The sequence below is a fragment of the Corylus avellana genome, chromosome ca2 (assembly GCF_901000735.1).
Source record: "Corylus avellana chromosome ca2, CavTom2PMs-1.0".
NCBI lineage: Eukaryota > Viridiplantae > Streptophyta > Magnoliopsida > Fagales > Betulaceae > Corylus > Corylus avellana.
In genome coordinates, this window is record NC_081542.1 from 1,793,557 (window position 1) to 1,817,868 (window position 24,312).

A 24,312-nucleotide genomic window follows, 5' to 3' on the forward strand; every position below is an offset into this window, starting at 1 on the left:
CTGGGGTGAGTGCTGTAGTTTTGAGCATTTTTTAAATTTCAAGTGGACTGGGTATTGTGTGTTAATCATAACCAGTCGAAATAGCAATAAACTTTTACGAATAGAAGAAAACGGAAAACGGGATCTTCTCCAAAAGGGCTAGAGCCTTTTAATGCTTAGGAAATCAAGAAAAGCGGTCTGAATCTTGTTTAGCATAGGAGATAGCGAGTCCCAAGCATTCAAGTGTTCTGCGTGGATGTTTCTTGGCACTTTTGACACAAAAGAATATAGAAAAACCATACTTTCCTCGATGTTTCCAACCGAAAAAACGCTTCTCTAGAATTCCTAAAACATTTTTGAAGGGGATTCCTCGCCAAATATCCCCACCAACCCGCCAACGTCTATTGAAAAAAAAATCGCGATAAATAAACGAAAATAAAGTGTGCATACAAATTTTCTTGGGTTTCAACTTTCAATGCATGTAGCACGCTAGACAGTCATAGAACAACACATTCGGGAAAAAGAAGAATTTTGCATTTGCACGTGAATTTTCTTAAAACTAATAAAATGATTTATACAGATGGCACAAAAACTACTACTCATTTTTTTGAGTGCCAAAATCAATATTTACATTATTTACGATGGAGAATTGTGATTTGTGACCCACCTTCTAACAGAGACTACCATCCAGTCACCGGCCCATGGGGTGCTCAAGTACCGAGGTCAAAACCATGGATGCCAAGTTGGATCCATCATGCACAAGTTCCTGGGGGTCAAGGCAGCTTCAACCAACTCAGTAACACCCCTCTGCACCGACTGTGGCGGCTCCATGGCATTCTCCTCCTGAGTGCAGGAAAAGAAAAATACAATAATCGATAAAGAGGCTCACGAAGTCAGTAATACCACAGAATGAGATATGAATAAAGCATCTGTTATATTCTAGCTCGAGTTTGAATGGGAAAAGGGAGGCAATGAAAAGAAAAAATGGGGAGGAAACCCCTTTTGTTCTGATGTTTGCATGTATTTAAGAAGGGAATGGGTGGAAGGAAATCACACATTCTATTCAAGCCCCACTTTTGTGTTGGGTGGAGCGCAGGACTCCCTTATAATAAAACCACAGGTTTCTTTGCTTTTCATCCCTTCCCTCACCTTAGGGAAACATACCCATTCTCCATTCCATTCCATTCCCACGTTTTCATCATTTTTTTACAAGAAATTCCCTAACATGGTGAAATCGGAGGCAGGGCCTTACCTCTTCAGAGAAAAACTGTGGGGCTATTCCATTAATCCGGCCAATTACATGCTCGACATTGGTAGTGACCTTCTGTTTAAATTCAATGGGGTTCGTACTACCCCCTCCAGAAATGGGGGCCAGGGGCATGCCAAGTGGTCTTCTCCAAGACCAAGAAAGTAGCTCATCCCGGAAAAACATAGCTAATTGATGCCATAGATGCTGACTTTGCTGCAACATGGCAAATGCGTGATCAAGTCAATAAACTTGGTTATTAATCAGTTTTTTTAACTATCATATTGACACATATTTCTCAGTAAAACTCACTTTAGGTGAAACCACAGCCTGTGCCGCAGCACACATAGCAGACACAATAAGGCCCTCTACTCCAAAATGGGAGAAGAATGCTTGCATATTCCTCGTTAGACGAAATGGCACGGGTTCATTGAATTCGATCATTCCATTTGCATCATATGCAGGATGAAAATCTGTTTGGAATATTTTCCCAGTGTTCTTAGCAAATAATATCTTGTTCGGGGACCTTCCTCCAATTTGTAGCATGAATGACATGAAACTTGAGAGTGCCAATTGGATGGCAAATTGCTTTTTAAAAGCCCACATATGGTTTCCACTCAGCAGTGTCTTGTACATGTATTGGGAGAAAATGCTGTCAGTTACAAGAGTTCTTGTTATTTCAGTATAGGCTTGAAGACGGAGATCTAGAACAGCTTCTGGTGAGATTTGGCCAGATATAGCTTGGTTCAATTGCTCCTTGAAATAAGTGATGGGCTGATCTGCCTCTCGGTCATTTCTTGCACAGTGATTCTCGTACACCTCAAGAGAGGTGCTGTACATCAAATCATCTTCTACCATGCGGACCTATTCATGCAGTGAGTAATTATTAGAATACATTGGCTTCAGCAATCGCCAACTGAATCAAGAAAAGGGACATGATTCTTGGTGGGACCACCTGTTGGCACGTCCCGCAGTTTTGAACACATGTGAAGCTTAATTCTTTTATCATCTTGTCAAAGATCATATTAATGGATCAAAAAATTAAAGGCAGAAGTAAAGGAAATCAGACTTCCACACAAGGAAAAGCTTATAACCTGAGACCAAACAGGAATAATAATTGGCGTGTGAATGCATATATGACGGCGTCTTGATTCCTTGTGCTTATCAAACATTTGGTTCATCACCCGGAAAAGCTGCAATATGCGCTCATCACTCCTAGCATTGGGGGTCAAAGATGTCTGGACAATAAAATGACGTTGAGAGCCATCAGAGCCAATTAAGGTCAGACGCCGGAAACTACTTCCGTGTCTTCGCACAATTGGAATATCAGCTCCAACCCTGTCCAACTTCACTGTATGATCGGGTGCAATTTCCTGTATGGTGCAGTGTTTTCATAAGAACAGCAAAGAAGACACCGACGAAAAATATGATACATGAGCCAACTTCAAGCATTAAAAGGCTCTTCTTTTTAAGAAAATCAATCATATAGAACCAAAATATGCAAATTACTGGTTTAACTTACCTGATCACTAAAATACTGTCCTGGAACCTCAACATCAACCACATGGAAGTCACGCAGAACCCTGCTTTCCTCCTCCAGCTTCAAGACAGCTGGAAACCTGTCCTCAACATTACTTTGGAGAACGTTTTTCCAATGTTTCAATCGTTCAGTCAGATCAGAAAGGGTGGCTGGGAAAGTAGCTGTGCTTTCTGGATCAAGATCACGTTCAAAATCCTGCTTGTACTCTCTCACAAAATCAACGTGCTTATTCACTGCATCTGCTGAGAAGCAAGCCCTACAAACACCAGAGAGCTCCTTCTTGAGAGATTGGGGAACCTCTGCAGTAGTGGCAGTAGGGTACTTGTAACAGCGGTGGAGCAGTGCGTTAACCACTGCAAGAAGTCTCTCCTCTGGCAGAGTTACAAACCTCGAACCAATTTCAGTGAGCAGAACCTGCAAAAAAAATGGAAAGTTTAGTTTATAGCAATGGTAAAGTAGTATATAGTTCAGAATATGACTCGCACACAACTCTCCACATAATTTCTTTTTTCCAATATTAATCAATAAGCATGTGACGAACTGTGGTAACCAATCAAGATATTTCCCACGCCTTTTCTCAATCTATTTCTCTAGATGAGGGTACACTAAATGAAATTCAATTTTCTGAAAACATATCTGAGCAGTTTGACTTGAAAATTATGAGCCGCAAGGCACGAGGAAATCACTTCTTCAACTTAAAAAGTCTAATGTGGAAATCATAACCTCAAGTTCACTGGCCAAATTAGTGTGCTTGCTTCTGAGACCCTCCATTATATCCTTTGCAGCATCAAAAGCACTAGCCGCAGAAGCTACCAAACCTAAAGCACCATTACGCCTTAATGCATTCTGACCGCCTTCATTGATTGTTGAAGCACTTTGGTGCAAAGCTTGGTCATTTCCTGCATGCACACTGCTCTCTGCGCCAGGCTGTTCAGGTTCTTGCCCATGAGAGCTTCCACCATCATGAGATCCGATTCCACCACCGGATTGAGCACCATGACCCTGTATTCTCGCATTTCCATCAGCCAAGCCAAGAGAACCAGCACCAGTGCTAGAGACACCTTGCTGCAATCTTTGCTGGGCCAATGCCAGTCTACTTAGTTCAGACTTATTTGCAACATCACGTCGTTCAAGCAAATATGTGCGCAGCCAGTAATACAGAGCCTGAGATTTTATTGCAAGAGAATCTCAAGATTACCATCATAATGAAGTATTGTACCGAATCAATTTGCAAAACACAAATAGAAAGAATTTACCTGTGGATATACAGTGGCAATTTTAAGCAGAACAAGTTTGCAATGAGGAGCCTCTGTCCTCTGCAGGGAAAGCAAGAGTTGCGGAATCCAAGAAAGCCAAACCCAGTGGGGTATTTGGTCCAAGTACTTGTCAAATGACCTGCCCACAGGCTCATTGGGAGTATCAAAGCTGAGAAGATACAGAACACGAGCAAGATGGCTTCTTGAGTTAGATACACCAAACTTGATACCTTGAAGAAAGCAGCTGACACCATATTCTAACCAAATCTCGTCATTGGTTTCTTTATAAACCTATAAGTATCAGACAGCAGTTCAGTATTGAAAACAACACATCAATAACATTAATGGCATCAAAAGCGGAAGAAAATGTATACCATGTCACAATAATTTCCCCAGCTTATCCATCCTTTTGGCAAATTTTTGAAAAGGCTGATTGCATTAGAATATGCAACATTAGCACCTTCAGAGTCGTTTATCTTCAACAAAAAATCGCCCTTAAGGCGAAAAATCTCTGCTTTGCTTTTCACGGGAAAATATTCCAAGTTAGTGCTATTAATCAGATTAAGGCCATTGCTAAGCTCCCCCTTCATTTCCAGAAGAGCCTTCGCTTGTTCTCTTATCTTAACAAAGGCCTCCTGCAAATACGCAATAGAAAACTGATGAGACACTTACATCTGCTATCCCTCCTCAAGACCAAAGAGATTTGATGTCCAGAAGAGGAGGTAATATAGGGAAGAAAACTATTAACCAACTGCTTTAAAGTTGACAAACAGAGATGCAAGCTCAGGAGGAAAGAAAACTCCATGCTCAATTCTCATTGAGGAGGTTCAAGATAACCACCAGACATGTCTAGACATAGTTAAAAGTTACCAGAAAATCCACCCAAATGATGAAAGCAAACAACCGCCTAAACAATTACATCTGGGTGGCAAAGCAAGATTTCATTATCCATAGAATAAAATCAATTGGACAGTCTTAACTTAAATGGCCAAAACTTCTGAAAAACGGGACCAGCAAATGACAAATACATGCACTCATGGAAAGGATCTGAAATACGGGGCAAACAGGATACAGTTCTTTCTACCTTTCCTGATGTGACAAAAATATTTGTTATAGTTTCTATTACCTGCACTTCCATGGTTGAATGGCCATACATCTTTTCAAGTATCGTCACACAAACATCAAAAAGGCCTTGCTTACGAGCAATGTGAGCAAGCCTATTGACATTCCATGCTTTGTCACGATAACCAAGGTGATGAAGCTGTGTATTTGTGATGCTCAAATCCTTGAATGCATCAATGACAGCATTATACATTTCATTTCTCCACTGGAGCAAATCACACCAAACAGACATATTATCCCATTCATTGGGAGTTCTCAGTCTCCAAGTCTCAAGGATGTCCTTGAGATCAGCATAAAGATTTCCATGCACACCAACGGAACCACCAGAAGGTTTGTTACCACTTGCAATGTCCACAAGGACTTTAGCTGATTCTTGAACTTCAACTAGCTGCTGGAATTGCTGCAAAAGAGGAATCCTGGCATGAACAGACATTTCAGGCAACTGCCACCATTGTTCTAAAGCAAGATCAACACCTTTCCCCACTATGTTTTCAGCATCCCCCACACCATTTGTGTTTCCATCATGAAGAGCAAAAAATGCTTGAATCAAACGAAGTTTTGGAGTTTCTTCTACTTGAGCCTTTGGAATTACATGATCCTTCATATATGCCCAATCGGGCAACTTCCAAAGACTGTCAAGAAGTATTTCATAATTCTCAACACTCTTTCCAAAGTCCACCAATGCATCCCACTGACTAAGTTGACTAGCACAATACAGCCATTGCTCTTCCCAAAGACACATCTCAGCCTTTGGTACTGTGTTATTATATGTTCCTTGAGTTGCCTTAACCATGGCTTGATAAAAGAGACTTTGAGCACGCTGCCAGTAACCATGTTGAACTAGAGAAAGCCCAGCCCTGGTTTCTGCAGTGATTGATCTTTTCTTCCACAACCCACACCTCATATCTTCTTCATTAAGCAAGCGATAAAGCTCAGCCAGAGACTCGGAGCACTTCGTATCATTCATGAACAACATGACGTGACTTTCCAGCAACGCCAATGCGATGTACCATGCATTGTAAGTCTTTCCAATATATTTAATCAGCTCACTAGGCATCCGAGGTTGAGGGTGGCTTAACTGAAGCCCTTCTAGGAGTGCTTGCACAACATTTGGCCTGCTGGCTTGTTGCTTTTTATGATAATCTTTTGATAGGAGAGTAATCATTGGTTTAGCAAGTGCTACCTGCTCTTCCTTGTTTAAGGTCACCCAGACAATGGGAAATACTAAAACCCACAAATGGTATGCAACATTAGCGTCTGTATGAGCCAACTCTCTCAATGGAACAACAAGATCTGCCACCTAAAAGAGGGGAGTCAAACATCAAATTCAGAGATGACGACTGATCTACATTAAGTAACTAAGAATCTAACTTCTAACATGCTTGTCAAGACAGCTTACCAACAGCAACCATCACAACAATAAAATGGACTTTGACATACTTACACCAAGAATCAAACAAATTGAGTTACAAACATTTATCTAGTATCTTTAAAAAGACCAAGAAATGAATGATTTGGCAATATATAAGAAACTTGAACCTACAACACAAAGATGGTACATTTACAGTTAAATGTTGCTATCTTATCTGAGACAGTAAGTGCACCCTGCAGACAAAAGCAATGCGACAAGTGTAGACTACAAAATAACCATAGTTCACTTCTAATAACCCAAAAGAGATATCTAATCCTTAAAGTTTGAAACAGTGTGTGGCCCTCAACTGCACAAAGGTAAATGGAGTTACCTTAAGTTTGCTCATCTCGTTAAGAAACTGCGAATGCTTATAAACAAGGGCATCAAATGTGAGAGGAGCATCCTCAGGGACTTCTGGAACATCAGCAATCTGATCCTGCATCCCAGAACAATCTGGAAGAGGACCTGAAGCCAAAAGTGGTGGCACCCTAGCTGAGTTTGGAGCTAGTGTAATAGGTTTATCCTCAACTAAGATTGCTAGAAGAAGGTCAAGGCCTTGTTTGAGCCAGAAGACATCACTCAAAGCTTCCCAGTCCTGAATTTGGATAATGTACTGAAGCCTTGTGAACAATGTTTTCCCAAGAGATTCATGATAAAGTGAAAAGAATTTCATCCTAATTTCGGGATTTCTTGCGCGTAAACCAAGCATGAATTGCCTTTCCACTTTTTGAAACACTTCTTGACGGTGGGGCAGGGAATATCTGGAAGCCAATCAAAATATTCTGTTAAAATCATGGTGAGTATAATATAAGTAGACTAAAAGTATATTGCTTACTTATTTGAATCAGCACAAATTCCATAAAGAAGCTGTAGATATTTCCTATCCCACTCTTCTAGAGCACTAGAGGAGAAGTTTTGCTTATCAACTTGCGAAAGCTTCTGAAGAAAAGAAACTATTTCCTTCGGAGCGAGAAAAGAACTTGGCATGAGTGATGAGCCTGGCTTGCTGAAGTCATCGTCAATCCACCCTTTTATAACATCAAGAATGCAGAGAAGCACACTACACTCAGTACCTTTCTCTGAGAGCAAGGCATTCAAGATCTGAGTTATGGATCGTTTGCACTCGGGAACAAGCATGACCCTCTCACTGATAAGTTTCAAAACAGAATTTAGATTAGAGATGACTACTCCAACATCAGCACCTTGACGAGAAGAAGTGACTGCAGAATCAGGATCGGTTCTCTGGCCCTGGATATGGATGGTAGCTTGCTTAATGTAATTCAACATATGAGTAAAGTAAAACATGTCAAGTAAAAATCACAGTTAATGTTATAATATCCAATAAACATAAAGATCCTAGTGTATGAGAATTACGAGAATTACAAGGCATTCAACTTTGGACTAGCAAATAAGAACTTGGAGAAACCCCAAGAGCAGAATGGACAACTATGACACAAACATCAAGTGGGATTAATAATAACCAAACTTAATAAACATAATCACCATGACAAAGCGCATCATACATGCGTCTGACACATCAAAACCAACCTAGTCTGCACATTAGGCAGACAGCCTCAGACTGGCAACAATGTTGGCCATGGATCCAAAAATCAACATCTTCAGAGTTTCCAAGAGAAAACAAGTATCTAATAATTAACAATGGTCAAAGTCTGATGTCATTTGAAGATTGAAAAACAAAATGAAGGTTCATAATTGACACCCAATTCCTAAGGAAATTTATCAGTGTAGAATCTGTTCTGAGAAAATATGATCACTGAAATCCCTTCTAACTACTCCATCTTTTGACCCTCAAAAACAAATCTGAAATACTCTGCACTACCCAAAGTGATGCGCATAAATTAAAATTGACATGATTAAGAATGCACTTAAAAAAACAGGCACAAAGAAAAAATGAACACAATGGACTATACTCAATATGGAAAAAAAAAAAAAAAAATTGCAGGGAAAGAAGCATGTAGGGGATAAATCAAAGAAAAAGTGACATATAAGAGGGACACAATACATAATAAAAAGATTCGACAACTTTCCAATCACTGCCATATAACTGAATAATCTTTGCAAAACAAGAAAACTCAAAAGTTATGTTTGGCTAAAAATACATTAAAAGGGGGAAGAGGAAGAGGGGGGGGGGTGATTAAGAAAATAAGGGCATACTTGTCTCAGATGAGAGCCAGCTGATGATCCCATATCTCGTGCCAGGCGCTGAAGAATACGAACCAAGATGTTAGGGTCAACTATGTTCTTCTGTACCTCTGCCAAGGTTTTAATGACAAGTAGCACAAAGCTAATTGAACTAGCAGTGCTATCTTCATTAGATGCTTGAGGAGCTGTGATAGCATTAATGTGCTTCTGTATCAGCTCATCAACCTTCTGGTACAATTGTTTAACATCTTGTGGCGTAGCGGCTGCTTCTAGGGGAAAAGCAACAAAGACCATCTTCAACAGGGAGCACAATGACATTCCAGCATCTAACATTTTGTGCTTGAAACAGGGTTCAAGAATCTACAAAAAAAAAAAAAAACCATAGACGAATATGAAAATTTTGGTCATTAGACCCATCAGTTAAAAGAAAGGGATCAGGGGCATACTTGAGAAATCTGATTGATGTTGTTTCTAATGAACAAATGAGGCTGCTTCTCCAAAACCTTGTTCATTACATCTAAGCCCTGTGCAAGAGCAGTGGAAGGGTCCTTTGACTGAGATGGTTGAATACTGCTCAGCAGCTTTTCTAAATAATTGAATTTGACATTGGTCGTAGGCCACACTTCTAAGGCTTGTGAAAGTAGCTCTAAAGCTTGTTTGTACATTATACTTGCTTCCTTGTCCTTAGGCTCAATCACCAACGCAACCTGTTCTCAAAAAGATAAGTAAACGCTGTAAACCAAACATCAGAATGATTAAAACATCACAACATTTAGACAGATCAATGCAGGCAGAAATGTCATAAAATTATGTTAAACTCAGATTTATTCAAGATGAAAGACATGGCACTTGGGCAACAAAAGAAAGTTGTCCAGTGCAAAGATGGTAACTCTTTCTAGTAAGTGCATTCTCAACTTAGGCATTTCTGGAAACTGTCTTTTAAGATACATCGTATACAGGTCAGACATGGGCTGCATCTCTGTCTACATGTATATCGTGGGATATGAGGGGATTGGATGGATTGTTTATCTGTTAGTGAGATGGACTTTTTAAATCAATTGGAGTTACATGTGAAGTACTAAACTGACAATATAACAAAGTCAAGAACCAAATGAAAATAGATTATAGTAAAAATTTACAAATTGGGCAACAGTGCAAAGAAAGTTGCAAACAAGCAGAGCATCAACAGGTTAGACAGCCTTAAATTCTAAATCTATGAGGTTTCAAAACCCAAAAGCAGGAACTTCAATGAAACTGTAATCTGGCATCATCAGTCAATCTAATTCATAGATGAACAAGCTAAAGAAAGCCTCACCCTGATAAGAAAATTGATAACCATTTCTTCCATAGCAGCATTTGGCTTGAATTCTGCATCAGGTTGGCTAGCAGAACCAGGGGTTTCAATGTTAGGAATTGATGATGCACCACCGGGTGACATTACACACAGGGACTGAAGACCAGGCTCAACTTTTACTCGCTTGGTTGAATCTTCAGGGAAATTAGACCCATCCACTGAACGCTTAGGATCAGCAGCAGCAGAACCAGGATTAAATGCGTCACTGCTCTGACCGGTTACATCGCTATCAGTTACTACTTTCATTTCATTTTGCCTTTGCCTTTCCCAAGCAACCACCAATCCAGCAAGTTCAATGGCAAGACGCCTGTTTTCTGCTGTGGTGTTATATGGCAATCCAAGGCGATTGACTGAATTCACCATCTGCGGTACAAATTGTGCTCTGCAGCTGTAGAAGAGATCTGAATGGCGAACAATGAGCTGGAAAATGTGAATCAAATTGGGAATTGAGTGACCCTCCTCAACCAGAATTTTTTTTGTGTACCGTATCCAAATTGGCATACGAGAATCCCCCAGAGGCAACCTTCGAGGTAGTGCTGGCATTAGTATATCAAGGGCCTGCTTGACTAGCATTTTGTTTTCTGGTTGGCAAGTTCTAAGAAGTGCTACAAAAACCTGCAGTTTCAAATCTGGGTCAGATTACCATTTCATTGCATTATTATAACATATAAAAACAAAAAAGCATGAGGCGCCCCTAAGTACACAGAAAGTATATAAGAAATCCAAAGCAAACCCACAAAAGAAACCTGATAAACTCAATAAACCCTAATCCTTCAAACTAACACCCCAAAGCGATACCCACAAACCAAAAGTCCTCAAGAGTCAAGATCCACACGAAGCGCTACTACACCAGAGTCTTGCCCTTCCTTTGCTGAGAGGACGCGCCACAAAGCTTTCTAAATTTTGAAGCTCCCTTCTACCTCTAGTCATAGGATGCGCCGGTACCGCCTCCCGAAGAAAATCCTCATCCTCATCATAACCCATCACCCATTCCAATGGCATTGGGGGGGGGGGGGGACACCCAATGGGCAAGAATACTCACCATCCTCCTCCCCATCCCAACCCTCATCTCCCTGGTCCCACACAACATTCTCCCCAGAAGGACCAAAACCAACTGGCCACTACTGAGATTGGATCAAACCAGTCAACCTGTCTTCTTCCTTGTCAACAACTGGAGATGCTGAGGAACACCCACCCAATGCCTGAAAAACTGTACCATCCAGAAACGAGGAAGGAGACCCCGAACCAGCGCACACCTGATGCGAGGGGCTCAGGCCCAGGAATCCCTGCGAAAGAAAGCCCATCGCTGGAGAGGAGACAGGAGCCCACGCTTTATATGTATTTTGTGTGCAACAAATGTCGGCACATGTTTAAGCACACATGCGTTTCATATGTGACCATAGGCAACAAAGTAGAAACCCAACTATTCCAGATTTTGCAGACGGCTAAAAAGATGACAAATCATACACATAAACTCAGAGATGGAACCCAACCAACGGTCCAACCCCCCTCCCAAAGAAAAAGGTATAATTCCAGTACTCCAATTCTCACTATTAACATACAGCATCAGACAAGATAGATTCAGACAGAAAAATAACTGATTGATGCCAACCTAGGTAAATTATAAAATCAGATAAATAAATTGCACTAACAAATTGCATTATATCATTTTGATATAACAAATGAAGTCTATACTACAATACCTGGAGGATAATTTTTTCTGGGGCCTGATAGGCCTCCAAGAAGTGGCAAACATTCACAAATGCCCACTGCTTACTGGCACTATCTTCACGTTTGAGATGATTCCAGCCAAACTTGATCAGCTCTTTCCTATGATGGACAAGGTCATTCTGGAGATACTTAAGAAGCAGTGTGGCCAGCTGCAAAAGTTCTATTCTCAAAGGCTCATCATACTCGGCAGAAACCTAGCAAAGAGGTCCATAATATTTGAGATATATTAATTAAAAAAAGAACTACCATTAAATCATTGGTTTTAAATGATTAAACATTGCAATTTTAGTTAGTTATAAACAGAATTGACAAGTAGATTCGCAAAAAACAAAAAAATTGAGGATGAAGTCAAGAAAGCACCTCTTCTGGAGGATCAAGAAGTTTGTCGACAATTATTTTTATAATAGCAGGGTCAACAACCTCCCAACTTTGGCCATTTTGGAAGGCGTGAGCGAGCATTGGGAGAATAAGCATTTGCATTACAACCACCAAATGATCATGACCAAGTTGTTTTGATTGAAAAAGGTTCAAAAAGTGCAACAGAAGCGCCTTTTTCATGTTGGGCGGATAACCTTCTGCAACCTGAAAGAATGCTGATTGGTCACACTAATAAATGATCACATGAATAATTAAAATATGACAGAGAACTCTTATCAGATCCAAGAATTAAAGTACCTCAATGATATAAAACTCCTTCAGAAAGGTATAATCAATGCGAGTATGGAACAGGAAGATGGAAAGTATATCAAAAAGAACATTGACTTCTGTTTTGTCATGTCTTAAATAATTCAGGAAGCATTTGACAAGCCATTTGCTTTCTTTCACCTGCATTTCAGCAATTGTGATGAAAACATGTCTCAGAGTCACTAGTTAACAGAAAAACAAAAAACTTTACATGGAAAATCCACATAGAAAACTGAAAAAGGTACATACTCAATAATGAGACAAGTAAAGGAGAATTGAATAATTATTATCAGTGGCAAAAGAGCAGAAATTTCATGACTTGAGCAAAACGAACTAAACTCACTTGCACTAAATTCAGCTCCTGTTCATTATGCAAACGAGATATTCTTGCAGGTGACTTCCAAACAAGTACCAAGGTATCAAAGACAGGACGGTTATTCTGTAACCAGCTAGGTATCAATTTGACCAATGTTTTGATAAGTGCAAGTCCCTGAAAATAAGAATCTGAAGTTGCACTAGAGGGGGCAGATGCTGGAATAGAAGTATCAGGTAGAGGAGTAACAAGGCCTTCGTTGCCTAATATTGCAGCAGGGGTACTTGAAGTTCCTGGAGTCATAGCTGCATCAGATTTTGGTGCAAATTCTGGGAACGCATTTCGCAGTATCTCCTGTGGTGACTTTGCGAGTTCATCTCTCAATGGCTGGCCAGCATCTGATCGGATTATATACATAAACCTAAATTTTACAGAGGAAAGAAGTTAATATCTGATCTATAATAAAATCAGAAAATCAACTTATTCATCCCTGTACAACTTACCGCCTGAAGTATTTTGGTTCACTTAATCGATTGAGAAAATATTCAACAGCAGATGTTGCATATCGATTTAAAAATTTAGTTAGTGGAAGACGATATGGACTGTTAATCTCACTGTACACTTGTCCTGGCGGTAGTGCTCCTTCCAATTCAATTGTCAAGGTTACAAGTTCATCAAGAAACTTCGATGCAGCCGCAGGAAGCAGGTGAAAAAGCTCAATAATAGCTGCAGGGAACAGAGAGATCGACATGATATCATCAGTACAAACAAGTATGAGTTTATGTAGGTGTCTACCAACTCTTTACCATAACAGATGAAATCTAGATGCATTACCTGCTGCAATTTTTGGTTCTTCACCTGCCTTCCATGACTTTTGACTTTGTGCAAGCTTTTCTGGCTCCAACCATTTCTTAAGGTGCTCTAACAACTTGCCACCCAAGGTAACATTAAACCAATTCGACAAAAGCTCAAGCAGGCGGGCCAGGCCTTGCAGAAGAGGCATGCTGAGGTTCTTGGTATGAGCCAAGTTGACTAAAATAGGCCTGAGGCTGCTCTGCAGAAGTTCTTTGGGCATCCTTTGCTGATTAATAACCTAAATGACAATGAAAAATGGCTTGAGAAAATTCTAAAACATTCCCAATGGAAGCATGCCAAGCATGCACCACGCACACTATATTAAAACAAAGAATTCAAAAAAATTAAGATAAACTTTTGTCTGTCAACTTACAGTCCAACAACAAACATCATATTGATTTTACTGCAAATGGATATACTATAGCAGATGATCAAGACCAAATGGTCAAGTACACAAATAAGTTTAAAAGGAATTTCTAATCGGAACCAAAAGATCAAGGATATACTCCACTAGAAAACGCATTTTACGCTGATCATAATTTAAAGCCACACATATATCATCAGCAAGATAACAAGGAAAAATAAATCAACCAATATGATAGATGCTCAACAAAACCTGTCGCAAGCCCTCTTTCGCAACAGCAACAATTTCGGGCGTCCGACATGTCAATGACTTGAAAAACATGGAAATAATCTTTGCACGCAATTCAGAATGATTTGGAGTTTTAAAATCTGCCCATGCCATCGTTGTACACAGTAGCTCAATGCAAGCTGTTCGGAGTTTATTTAATGATGTGGCCACTTTTGGATTCATGAACTTCACAACCCAGACAGTTTCATCAGCCTCAGCTATTGACAACGCTTCTTGCAGAAAATTAACTAATTCTGGAGTCAACTTGAGAAGAGGTGGCCTCAAGGCCAGGCAGAAATTCAAAGCTGTAACTGTCCCAACCTAAATGCCATCCAATCAAATGAGAGAAGCAAATTGATAAATTTCTAAAAATGACCATTAGAAACAAAGTTTACCTGTTGTTCAACAGTTCTTGATCGTAGAGGCCGCATTATAAGAGGCTGAAGCAAAGGTTGATATAAAGGCTCAAGTAATTCAGATACCTCACTACCAGTCCTATTAGCCAAAAGTGACAAACATGACTGCACATTCTTTCGCACAATAACAGATGCATTGGGGTTGAACAACTCTGAAGCAAGAAATTCAACCACTCCTTGAAAGCTTTGCTTGCGCGGTTCACTGTTTGCTTCATCAACGTTATTCACTACACGAAGAACCTGCGTAAGCACCTGACTTGTCTCTTCCTGCTCTTTGCTAGCATAAATAGGAAGCCTTTTAAGAACATATACCAGCCCGCGCACAATTCTTACTTGGAAAAGGCATAAAATCTCAACAGTAACCTTTCCAACCAAAGCACCAAGTCCCATAACACCTCCCATTTGTGCTTGCCATGTACTTCCGTAGCAACAATGCAAAAGGCGAGGTAAAAGCTGCTCAAAGACAGGAATTCGAACACTTGGGGGTGGTGAATATACAGGATTCATAGAGGGACTAGAGACAATCATTGGTGTCCCTGGACCTCTTGACATCACCAGATCAGCATGTTTTGAGCGAGCAAGGAACAGAAGTGTTTCAGCAAAGACATTCAAAGCATTAAGAGCAGCTTTGGCATGGAGCCTGTTTTCATCTGCTAGCACATCAACTAAAGCATCTAAAAATATAAGAGGGTCCAACTCTTTCAAGTTCAAACAAGTACCAGTCTTTGACCTGGAACTAACATTAACATTTGATGAAAGCACAGAACCCCCAAGTGCAGTAGTTGCAATCGAAGCATTTGATGAGGAATCGATATGAAATATCATTGCAAAATGGCGGCAAACATTGGAAACAAAATCATCTTTAGGATCATGAAGATCCGGTTCTGCATCAGCAGCAATAATGGTCATTAATAGAATCTTGAAAACAGATTTCTCAGCCAAAAGTTGGGTCTTCGTCTTTACACCCAAGTCCGCCTGCATTAGTGCATCATTTAACATCACAATGCCAGTAGATTTTAAAATAACATAATGATACCCAATCTTTTGAGTATAAAATAAATAGATATGAGAGAAGAAAGGACAACTCGGAGAACATACATCCAAAGATAGTAAATCCAAATAAACATGACAGTAACGCACCTTGAGAGAGACTGTAAAGTATTAGTAACTTCAACCACAAAAAGGACAAAACTATAAGAATGCATCCAATACTAGAGCAAAACAAGGGCACTATGGGTCAATTGCATTTACCACAATGAGTAACCACCACCAAATAGCAAACAAATCATGTAGGGATCATAACTCAAACGTGTAGTACACTGCTTTTTGAATAATGAAAGACTAGTCAGAAAAGTAACTATTCAGTTCCCAAATGTACCCAAATTTAGATTTTTTAAAACCAGATCAGTACCTTTTTTGGTCCAAACACAATTTTTTTTTTAATGAAAAATAATTTATTAGAAGAAGAAGCAAAGCACTCGGACACAAAAAGTATATAAGAGATGCAGCCAGCGGTGTTGGAAATCTAAAAAAGTCCACAATCAGATTATTACAATTGAACTTCCTGAAATTTAAAGATCTAATTGAAGCACAACCTTATGCAGATGGCAACCATAATGACACCCAATAACAGGATGGCAACTATTAGAAAAATTAATTGATCAATTGGATGTTTCACTCTAACACCAGTATTCTCCAAAGAAAACTCCTACAATTCAAAATACACTCAATGTGATATGAATAAATAAAACACAACACAATATGAATAAATAAAACACAATTATTACAGAACAAAAAAAATAGGATGCAAAAAGGTTTTACAGAACTAAAAGACTAGATTTCAGCAACTTATGAAGCATCATAATAACAAAAAATTAACCTTTATATCGGATGCTTCAGACCTCCGCCAAGATGAATCAACTGCAGAGACTAACAAAGTCGACAATTGCTTGGCTGTATATTCTTCAGAAGTAATGTTTCCTGGCAAATTAAGCTGAGATGATAAGCAAACACGAAGGAATTTTAGAGCCTGCTTTCGGTAGAAAGAATCCATGGCACCATTTTTATGCACTGCAGCAGCTACACCAAGATTTATGCATCGATCCAATGGCACCAAAAAAGGTGTAGAAGGCTCAAATGTAAGAATCAAGCGCAGCCCATGCTCTGGATTATCCTTGCACTCAAGTGCAAGGGGCTCTTTGAGAAAGCGTCTGTTACGACCACCTAACTTGCCGAGGAGTTGCAATGCTTTTGCACCCCAAGGATAGGATGCAGGCCTCAAGTGAGACCATAAGGCTAAAATCACCTCAGACATAACATTCGCCATACTAGGTTCTAGAAAGTCAGGATTTAAACTATCTACCCAAAATTCAAGCGTTCTTAAACCTAAACTGACAAGTTCATCGCTTCCTTTAAGACACAAAACAAGAGGCTTCATAAGACGAGGAAGGTATGGTAACAACGAGCTTAAGCGTGCAGGCAAGGTCAAGCACAACTCTAACAGAAGGTCCCTCATATCTTCTCCAGTTGGGCCCTCAAGCATGGTTAATAGCATATTTAGGCACGGTTGTAACGTAGGAATCAAGTCTCGCAATAGAAGTTCAAATTTGCATCCTGCAAGCGCCCGGAACATTATGCGAAGAAGTTGCATATAACCAAGAGGCCTTTCAACTTCAGTAGCATTTTTCATGCAAACTTCCATTATAACAGGCACATGAGGTTGCAAAATACGTTCGAAATCTGAAGGTGCTTTAGTAACAGAACCAAATATAAATTGAAATAGACGCAAAACCAATTTTGCTGCAGGGGAGTCTGGATGCTTCAAAACATCGAGTTTACTGCTTACAAGGAAATTAACCAAAACATCAGCAAATGGCCGGTATACTTTAGGGGCTTGTAGAAGGGTTGAAAATATATGGACCAGTTGAGTGTTGCAAATCATGCACTCAAAAAGCTCTGGCATACACAACGAGAACATGTCCATAAGATCTCGAGGTTCCATGATAGCCAAAATCTGTGAGAAGAGATGAAGCATTTCCCTTTCCTCCTCCTTTTCCTTGAAGAGCGCTAAGCAATGCACACCACTCTTTAAAACACCGGAAGCTTTCCATACCTAACAAAAATAATTAAGTCAGAACAAGTTAATCATGCCAAGAGATCTACTATGGATTTTGGCATCTGATGAGTAGTACCTCATCTTCTCTCAACCCTTTAAATGCTTGAGGTACAGGTGAATTTGATGGTGGCGAAACAAGCACCTGTGGATGATTTCAATGTTGGAAGGCGAAACTTTAACCATTAGAAACATTATATGAGATAACAAATGTCAACCTTACACAGCAGGAACTACTAAATTTGATAATAAAAAAACCTGTGATCGGGGCAAATGTGCATGAGTGATGCTCCATATGATGGTCTTCATTCCTGATAATGTATACAGCCATTAACAATATTTTTACGAAAATAATAAAAATAAAAAAAAAGTCCAAGGGCATTTTTGCCGTAATGTAAGCAAATCAAAATTTGCAAGCAGGAAGTTAAGAATCAACTGAGAGAAAATGAAGAATCAAGATTCCTGATTCTCTAAGACCATTCATCAATATGTATTACATAAAAGAACGAAGGAAATTAATAGAAGAGGATCAATTACCCATGACCAACGTCTTTATCAGATTCTTACAATCATTGACTTCCTTGGAATGTTCCACAGGGGCCTGCACACTCAAAACTGCCTGCAAGCAAATTATATGTCAAAATTAAAGGGAGGAATGATGGATATTTAATTGATTAATTTCCCAATCATTTGCATAAGACAATAAATAAAACCCCATGTTGCTTCAATATCTCCAAACAAAAATAAGTTGCTTCCAGCTAGAGTTGGTAATTTTTTACACGATCCATGAACCTAACATGAACTTAGATAGAGGGTTAGGGTTGAGAGGTCTTACCCGTTTAAATAAATGGGTCAAGTTAGGATTAACCTATATAGTCTTATACCTATGCCTTGACACGATTCAAAACCGACACTCGACATTTAGAACTATCAATTTTTTACAGGACTCATGAACCTTATACGAATTTAATACGAAATTAGCGAGTTAGATTTGAGGAATCTGATCCATTTAATTAGATGGGTCGGGTAAGGGTTGACCTATATAGTCTTATATGGATTCTCAACACGATTCGAATACAATACGCGAACACGAGTTGTTAGTTATACTTCCAGCTTGACGTCCTTACTTCAGCACACACACCACTATGAATCACAACAAGAATAATCTTGAGAACAAAGATCTTAGAAAACTATTACCCAGTGTTGGACCCACCAAAGCAAGGTAAACATCGGGCATCGAGCTACTCATACGGTAACTTGGAAGCGCATACATACAAACTATAAGGTGTATCAAAGAAAGCTAAAGCAAGAAAATTAGACAGGTGTCCCAAGCAACTCCAAATGATAAAACAATTACAAAGTGTTAAGACAACTAAATTCTCAAAGAAAAGTTATCAAAACAACCTGTACAGGGAGTTCAAGTTTTGATCTCAAGGTCGCACGATCTTTTCCCTCCTCACCTTCCTCCAACAGCTATCAAGAAACACGGAAGCACGTAAATATTAACAAGCAAGCAACACAAATCTAATAATAAATGAAGAGAATAAACAGTTGAACAGGCTAGTATCCTAGAACATGTTTTAAGGTACAAAATTAAAGTATCCTACCAACACCAAAACATAATAGTGATTGAGGAAAATGAGAGAGAGCTAGCACAAATATTTCAGATTCACAAACAAGCCCACAACAAGAAAAAAAAAATAAAGAAAGGAAATTCTAATTATGAATATGCATCCTTTCTTTAGCATTGCTTTAAGACTAAAATCTACAAGGGGAATGCCAGAGAATGAAACAGGAGAACAAGTCAAATTCCAACCTCTAAAAATTAAATTTTAATCTGAAAGTCCTAAAAGTTATGACGTAACACAAGACGGGAATCCATCAAAGCTTTTTCCAGTAGAACATTGCCGCAAATGTTTCACTCCCAAGAAAAATATTTCCAGAAAAGTACCCTCAACTCTGTAGTCACCCTAATGAATCCGAAGTAATACAGCAATAAATCAAGGTAATTTTCATACATCAAATGGAAAATGGTTCAGCAAACAGGGATTACCTGTGGAATGGTACGCTTAAAAGTACTAAATTTTCCAACAAAAGCATCTAAAATACGCCCCTACAGGGAAAAAAAACGTGGTTAAGGCATTCCTCAAAAGAAAGATACACAACCACAAAATACAGTAGTTCAGGACAATTTAGCATATAGGTCATATCGTAACTCATACCAACAGAATCCGTGCTTCATCCATAGATGGTTGGTCGATACCTTTCTCAAATATTGGCTCCACCTAAAATTCCCACAAAAATCATTACAAAAAATGAGTCACTCATATCATACCACATATAAAGATCTGTATTTATATAAGCTAGATCAAAAAGAAAATAGAATACAAAACTGTTAAAACTCTCTAGAAAGAACAGAGTTAGCATATGCACCAGATTCAACATCAACCTAGCACAAGTAGTATGAATGCTGAGCGACAATGACGCATCATGCATGTTACTTGAGAACAAATAAATGATCCGTGATAGCTGCAGAATCATAAAAATTTGTCAGCAAATAGAATGAGAGTTTGGAATGACAGTATACGATAGCAATTCTGTCAAAAAAACATTACAGAAACAAATACAAATAAACTAAGGGCAATAGATCACCATATATTTTTGACAAAATATCTATGGGGACTACATAGGAAAACATGTATAGAGGTAAAATGGAGTTTAGGAAGATAAAATTGGAAACTACCTAAAATAGTTGAAACAAAAAATGCGCCCAAACACTGCCACTATGCAAATTTGAACATTGCATTAACCATTACAGAGTACTAATTGAACAAAAACACACCTGATTGGAAATGAGGATAGAAGCAGTGCAATTAACTCAAACATCTCAAAAAAGCAGTACCTGAGACAGGGAAAGGTCCCCTCGAACATGATGAACAATCTCTGCCAGTAGACTATAAGCCAATGGTCGCAACGTCTCAAAGCATGCCCGACCAGTTCCAACCAGAACCCTAAAAGTCCCGAATAAAAGGGTCAATAAAACCAATTGTTCAACTTCAACAAAGTAGTCAAAAATAAAACTACTCCATCTCTCTCAGATTGTTGGTCCCATTTAAGAGAACCAACTTTTTAGGGGATATCAGTTAATATACTATCTTTCAAATGAAAATGGGCTATTAATTTTTTTTTTCATTATCAAACAAAGTAAATAATAAGTTAGAAAAGTTACTTAAATTTTGTCCATTCACTTTTCAAAGTAGACAATATTTTTAGACATTCAAAAATGGAATAGAGGATCAATGACACGGAAGAAATGAAGACTATTTAGCTATAGCAGTGCATAAAAATCATGGTCAGTCAAAAGAAATGTATTGATCAGCAACTCAAGTGTTTACAGGTATAAAAATATCAGATGAGTAGAATAGGAAGTTAAAATTTGACAGAATCACTGAAACTTTAACCATTAATGGAAGATTATACAAGCAAAGTTTGCTTGTATCAAAAATAGCCACAAACATTTACACGCCAGTGGGTGTCATTGTGCACAAACAAATGAGCCAAGAAAATAAAAACTGAAAAACAATCAATCCATGCACAGACACAAAATCAGTAGTCCCAAAGAGTACATATTTTGAAGTTTCTTCTTGTAAGATTTAAGACTAATAATAAATTGCATAGCCTAATGGTTTACTTATCAAAAAAAATAGATTTAAGACTAGAATAATGGGTGGGAGTTTATGATCCTAACTAACATATGTGCTATCCCTAAGGAATTACAAACCCAAAACAGCATCTATATTTAAGGTTTCCACTCGTGTAATTTTAGGTTTGTGGTCATGACCAAAATATGTGGAGTCCCTAAGGCAAACCAAAAGAGTGTCAGTCAGCATTTAAGGTTTCTATTTGAACAATTTTACCTCGCTAAAGAAAAAAAAAAAAGAAAAAAAAAAAAGAAAAAAAGAACCATACTCTTCTCAAATCCCTTTTATTATTGGTCATTTACTGGTTTGGTTTCTTGTAAAATGAAGAAAAAATAATCTGTAGGTCATTAGGTTATTAAGATTTTAAGCAGTTACATACTAATCTTTTTAAGATAATACTTTGTCCATGTCGAAATTATTGTGGTGTCTCCCCAAGATCTGCCCCAATCAACAAGACAATACAACTTTCTATATCAAGATTTATGACAGTTTAGAGTCCTTGGGAGAGAAGGGAAAAAAAGGTCACCATATTACCTCTCTTCCAATAGCGTGTCAATCAAAGGAAATAAACCCCTCTTGAAATCCGTTCCAAGAACATGTTTTAAGGCTACCAACAACTCCTGCATCCAACATATATAACTTTTTATGACTAATGAAATAAAAAGATCCAAAAAGAGAAGACAACTAGAATGGAATGAATGTTCACCTTTCTAATGGTCACAGAATCTGAACAAGTAACGAGTAAATTGACAATGCTTTTGCATATGCTTTCTTCATGTGGCCTGATATAATCAGCGAAGCTCTTCAACAGGTAAGTTAAAAAAGAAACTGTCTGCAGCAGCAGAGATTTAAGATTAGTAAACAGTCAATGTAGGACTTGGGGAAAAACAAATGAATAAAAATACAGCTACAGTCATGCTTTTCGCGATTTTATGTTAAACCTTTTGATAGCATTCCACAAACAACCACTTCTAAATCATGAAAGTTCCTTCCCAAAAGGGCATAAAAGAGATCCTCACTCTCAAGTCAAAAACAGTATATTTCTACCATGTCAAATTCAGAAGCAGAGAATCACATCCTAAAAGTAATACAAATCTTATGGCAGGAAAAAAATTTACATATCGAGACCACAATCAGTATCGATGTTTAAACAACTATTGCTAAAATTTCACTCAGTGAACTGTTTTAACGTATAAATACCATTAACAACAAGCGCATACCTTAACCTGCGCTCCCTTCAGCTCAATGAAATGTGTCTTCAGATGGGGAGGAACCTTTTCTGGGCCCGGGACCGATATAGCAGCAACCATCAATGGCAACAAGTGAGGAATATTCGTCTGAACAAGCCGACTATACAACTGAAACAGAAACATCACCACCAACGGACTCTCTGTAACTATCTTGAACGAGCGCGTACTCGGGTTGAGCTGCCCCGTCCCGGCCGACCCCAAATTCGTCAAACCTTGATCCGAAGCCGAAGACGTATCCATAGGCTTCACATCTTCCCCACCTGCCGTCCCATTTTCGAAAAAATGGCTAACAGTGAGCTTAAAGTTCTGGTAAATCTTGCAAACGAAGTCCAAAAAGGGTTGAACCTCGGTCTCTACAGTTGGCCTGAAGTTCCTGAGGAGGTCGAAGATTATGCGGATACAAATCAAGCCGTTCTCTTCGTTGTCGGTGGTGAGCACCTGCATAGCGACTTTCAGGAGTTCCTGCACGAAGGGGCGGAGGACCTCGCTGTGAGGCAGGCGGTTGAGGATCTCCACCACGATGTTGCGGAGCTTGTGCTCGGGCGTATCCGCGTACTGAGGCTTCGTAATCTGCAAGAGAATCACCGAGAACGCCCTGAAGTAGCATTTCAGAAAGTTCAAGTACTCTGGCGTGTGCGCGATTTCGAGGCTGTCACGTATCTCCATCGCCATCTGAAGCCTCTGCTGAATCGCTGTTGCAGAAAAAATAAACAATAAAATCATAAACAAAAATACTCACAAACACTGAGAACTCGCAACGGCGAGAGCGAATGATAGAGGGAGTACAGATATCGGGCTCGACGAGATTCCGAGAGTGCAGCTCAAAATTCTGAATAGGACTCATGTTGACGGAGTAGAAAAACCCTAACTCCGTTCAAAATCAACGACTCGGACTGAATTTCGAATTCCCGGAGCTTCTAGGGTTTCAGTGCAAGTGCTTCTTCACGCTGAGCTCTCGGAAACCGGTGATTCGTTGAGTCTGAGATTTGAGGAAGGGGATTAGAGAGACTGTAACAGTGAGAGTGAATTGGTTAGGGGTTAGATATGATCGTCAGGAAATGCTCTATGAGCTAACTATACAATCGCACCTCCTCTCCTTTTCCCTCGCTTTTTTTTTCCTCTCCCCTCATGTGTCTCAGACTCTCAGGCCCTCGACGAGCAGCAAATTGGGGTGGTGAATTGATTCGTAGTGGCACGGAAGGTGCTCTTTATAGTCATGGTTTTGCCTCCTCGCTGGGTCCAGGCTGTCGGCCCATGGGCCGGTATCTACTGGGCCGACGCAACGCTAACACTACAATGGGTAAATGAGTGGACATATATAAGGATAGCTTTTATATGGGTTTAAGTTTGAAGTTTGATCGATATATATATATATCTATGGTGATATAGATTCCCAAATATATAATTGGCAAACAAGTGGGCATCTAAATGGCCTGTAGAACGGCATTAGTTCCGTTCGTTTATGCTTTTTGAATTGAGTTTTTATTTATTTATTTATTTTTTATTTTTATTTTTATATCAACTAATGTGATGTATTTTAAATGAATT

General features: G+C 39.1%; 1 protein-coding gene across 1 annotated transcript; it reads right to left on the reverse strand.

Moving 5' to 3' along the window:
- Positions 1-491: 491 nt before the first annotated feature.
- On the reverse strand, positions 492-23,927 carry LOC132170362 (uncharacterized). Its single transcript, XM_059581315.1, has 35 exons — positions 23,551-23,927; positions 22,735-23,456; positions 22,221-22,346; positions 22,049-22,134; positions 20,716-20,824; positions 20,247-20,342; positions 20,036-20,098; positions 19,867-19,926; positions 19,218-19,286; positions 18,351-18,432; positions 18,072-18,124; positions 17,893-17,958; positions 16,581-17,813; positions 14,681-15,676; positions 14,271-14,606; positions 13,634-13,892; positions 13,303-13,525; positions 12,830-13,220; positions 12,478-12,627; positions 12,163-12,384; positions 11,775-11,996; positions 10,033-10,686; positions 9,164-9,424; positions 8,730-9,077; positions 7,390-7,802; positions 6,886-7,315; positions 5,148-6,443; positions 4,396-4,656; positions 4,022-4,312; positions 3,489-3,929; positions 2,748-3,179; positions 2,320-2,598; positions 1,538-2,089; positions 1,232-1,441; positions 492-822 (listed from the first exon to the last, which is right to left on the reverse strand). The coding sequence occupies exons 1-35, from the start codon at positions 23,606-23,608 to the stop codon at positions 703-705; spliced, it is 11,610 nt and encodes a 3,869-aa protein (XP_059437298.1). The 5' UTR covers positions 23,609-23,927; the 3' UTR covers positions 492-702.
- Positions 23,928-24,312: the final 385 nt, after the last annotated feature.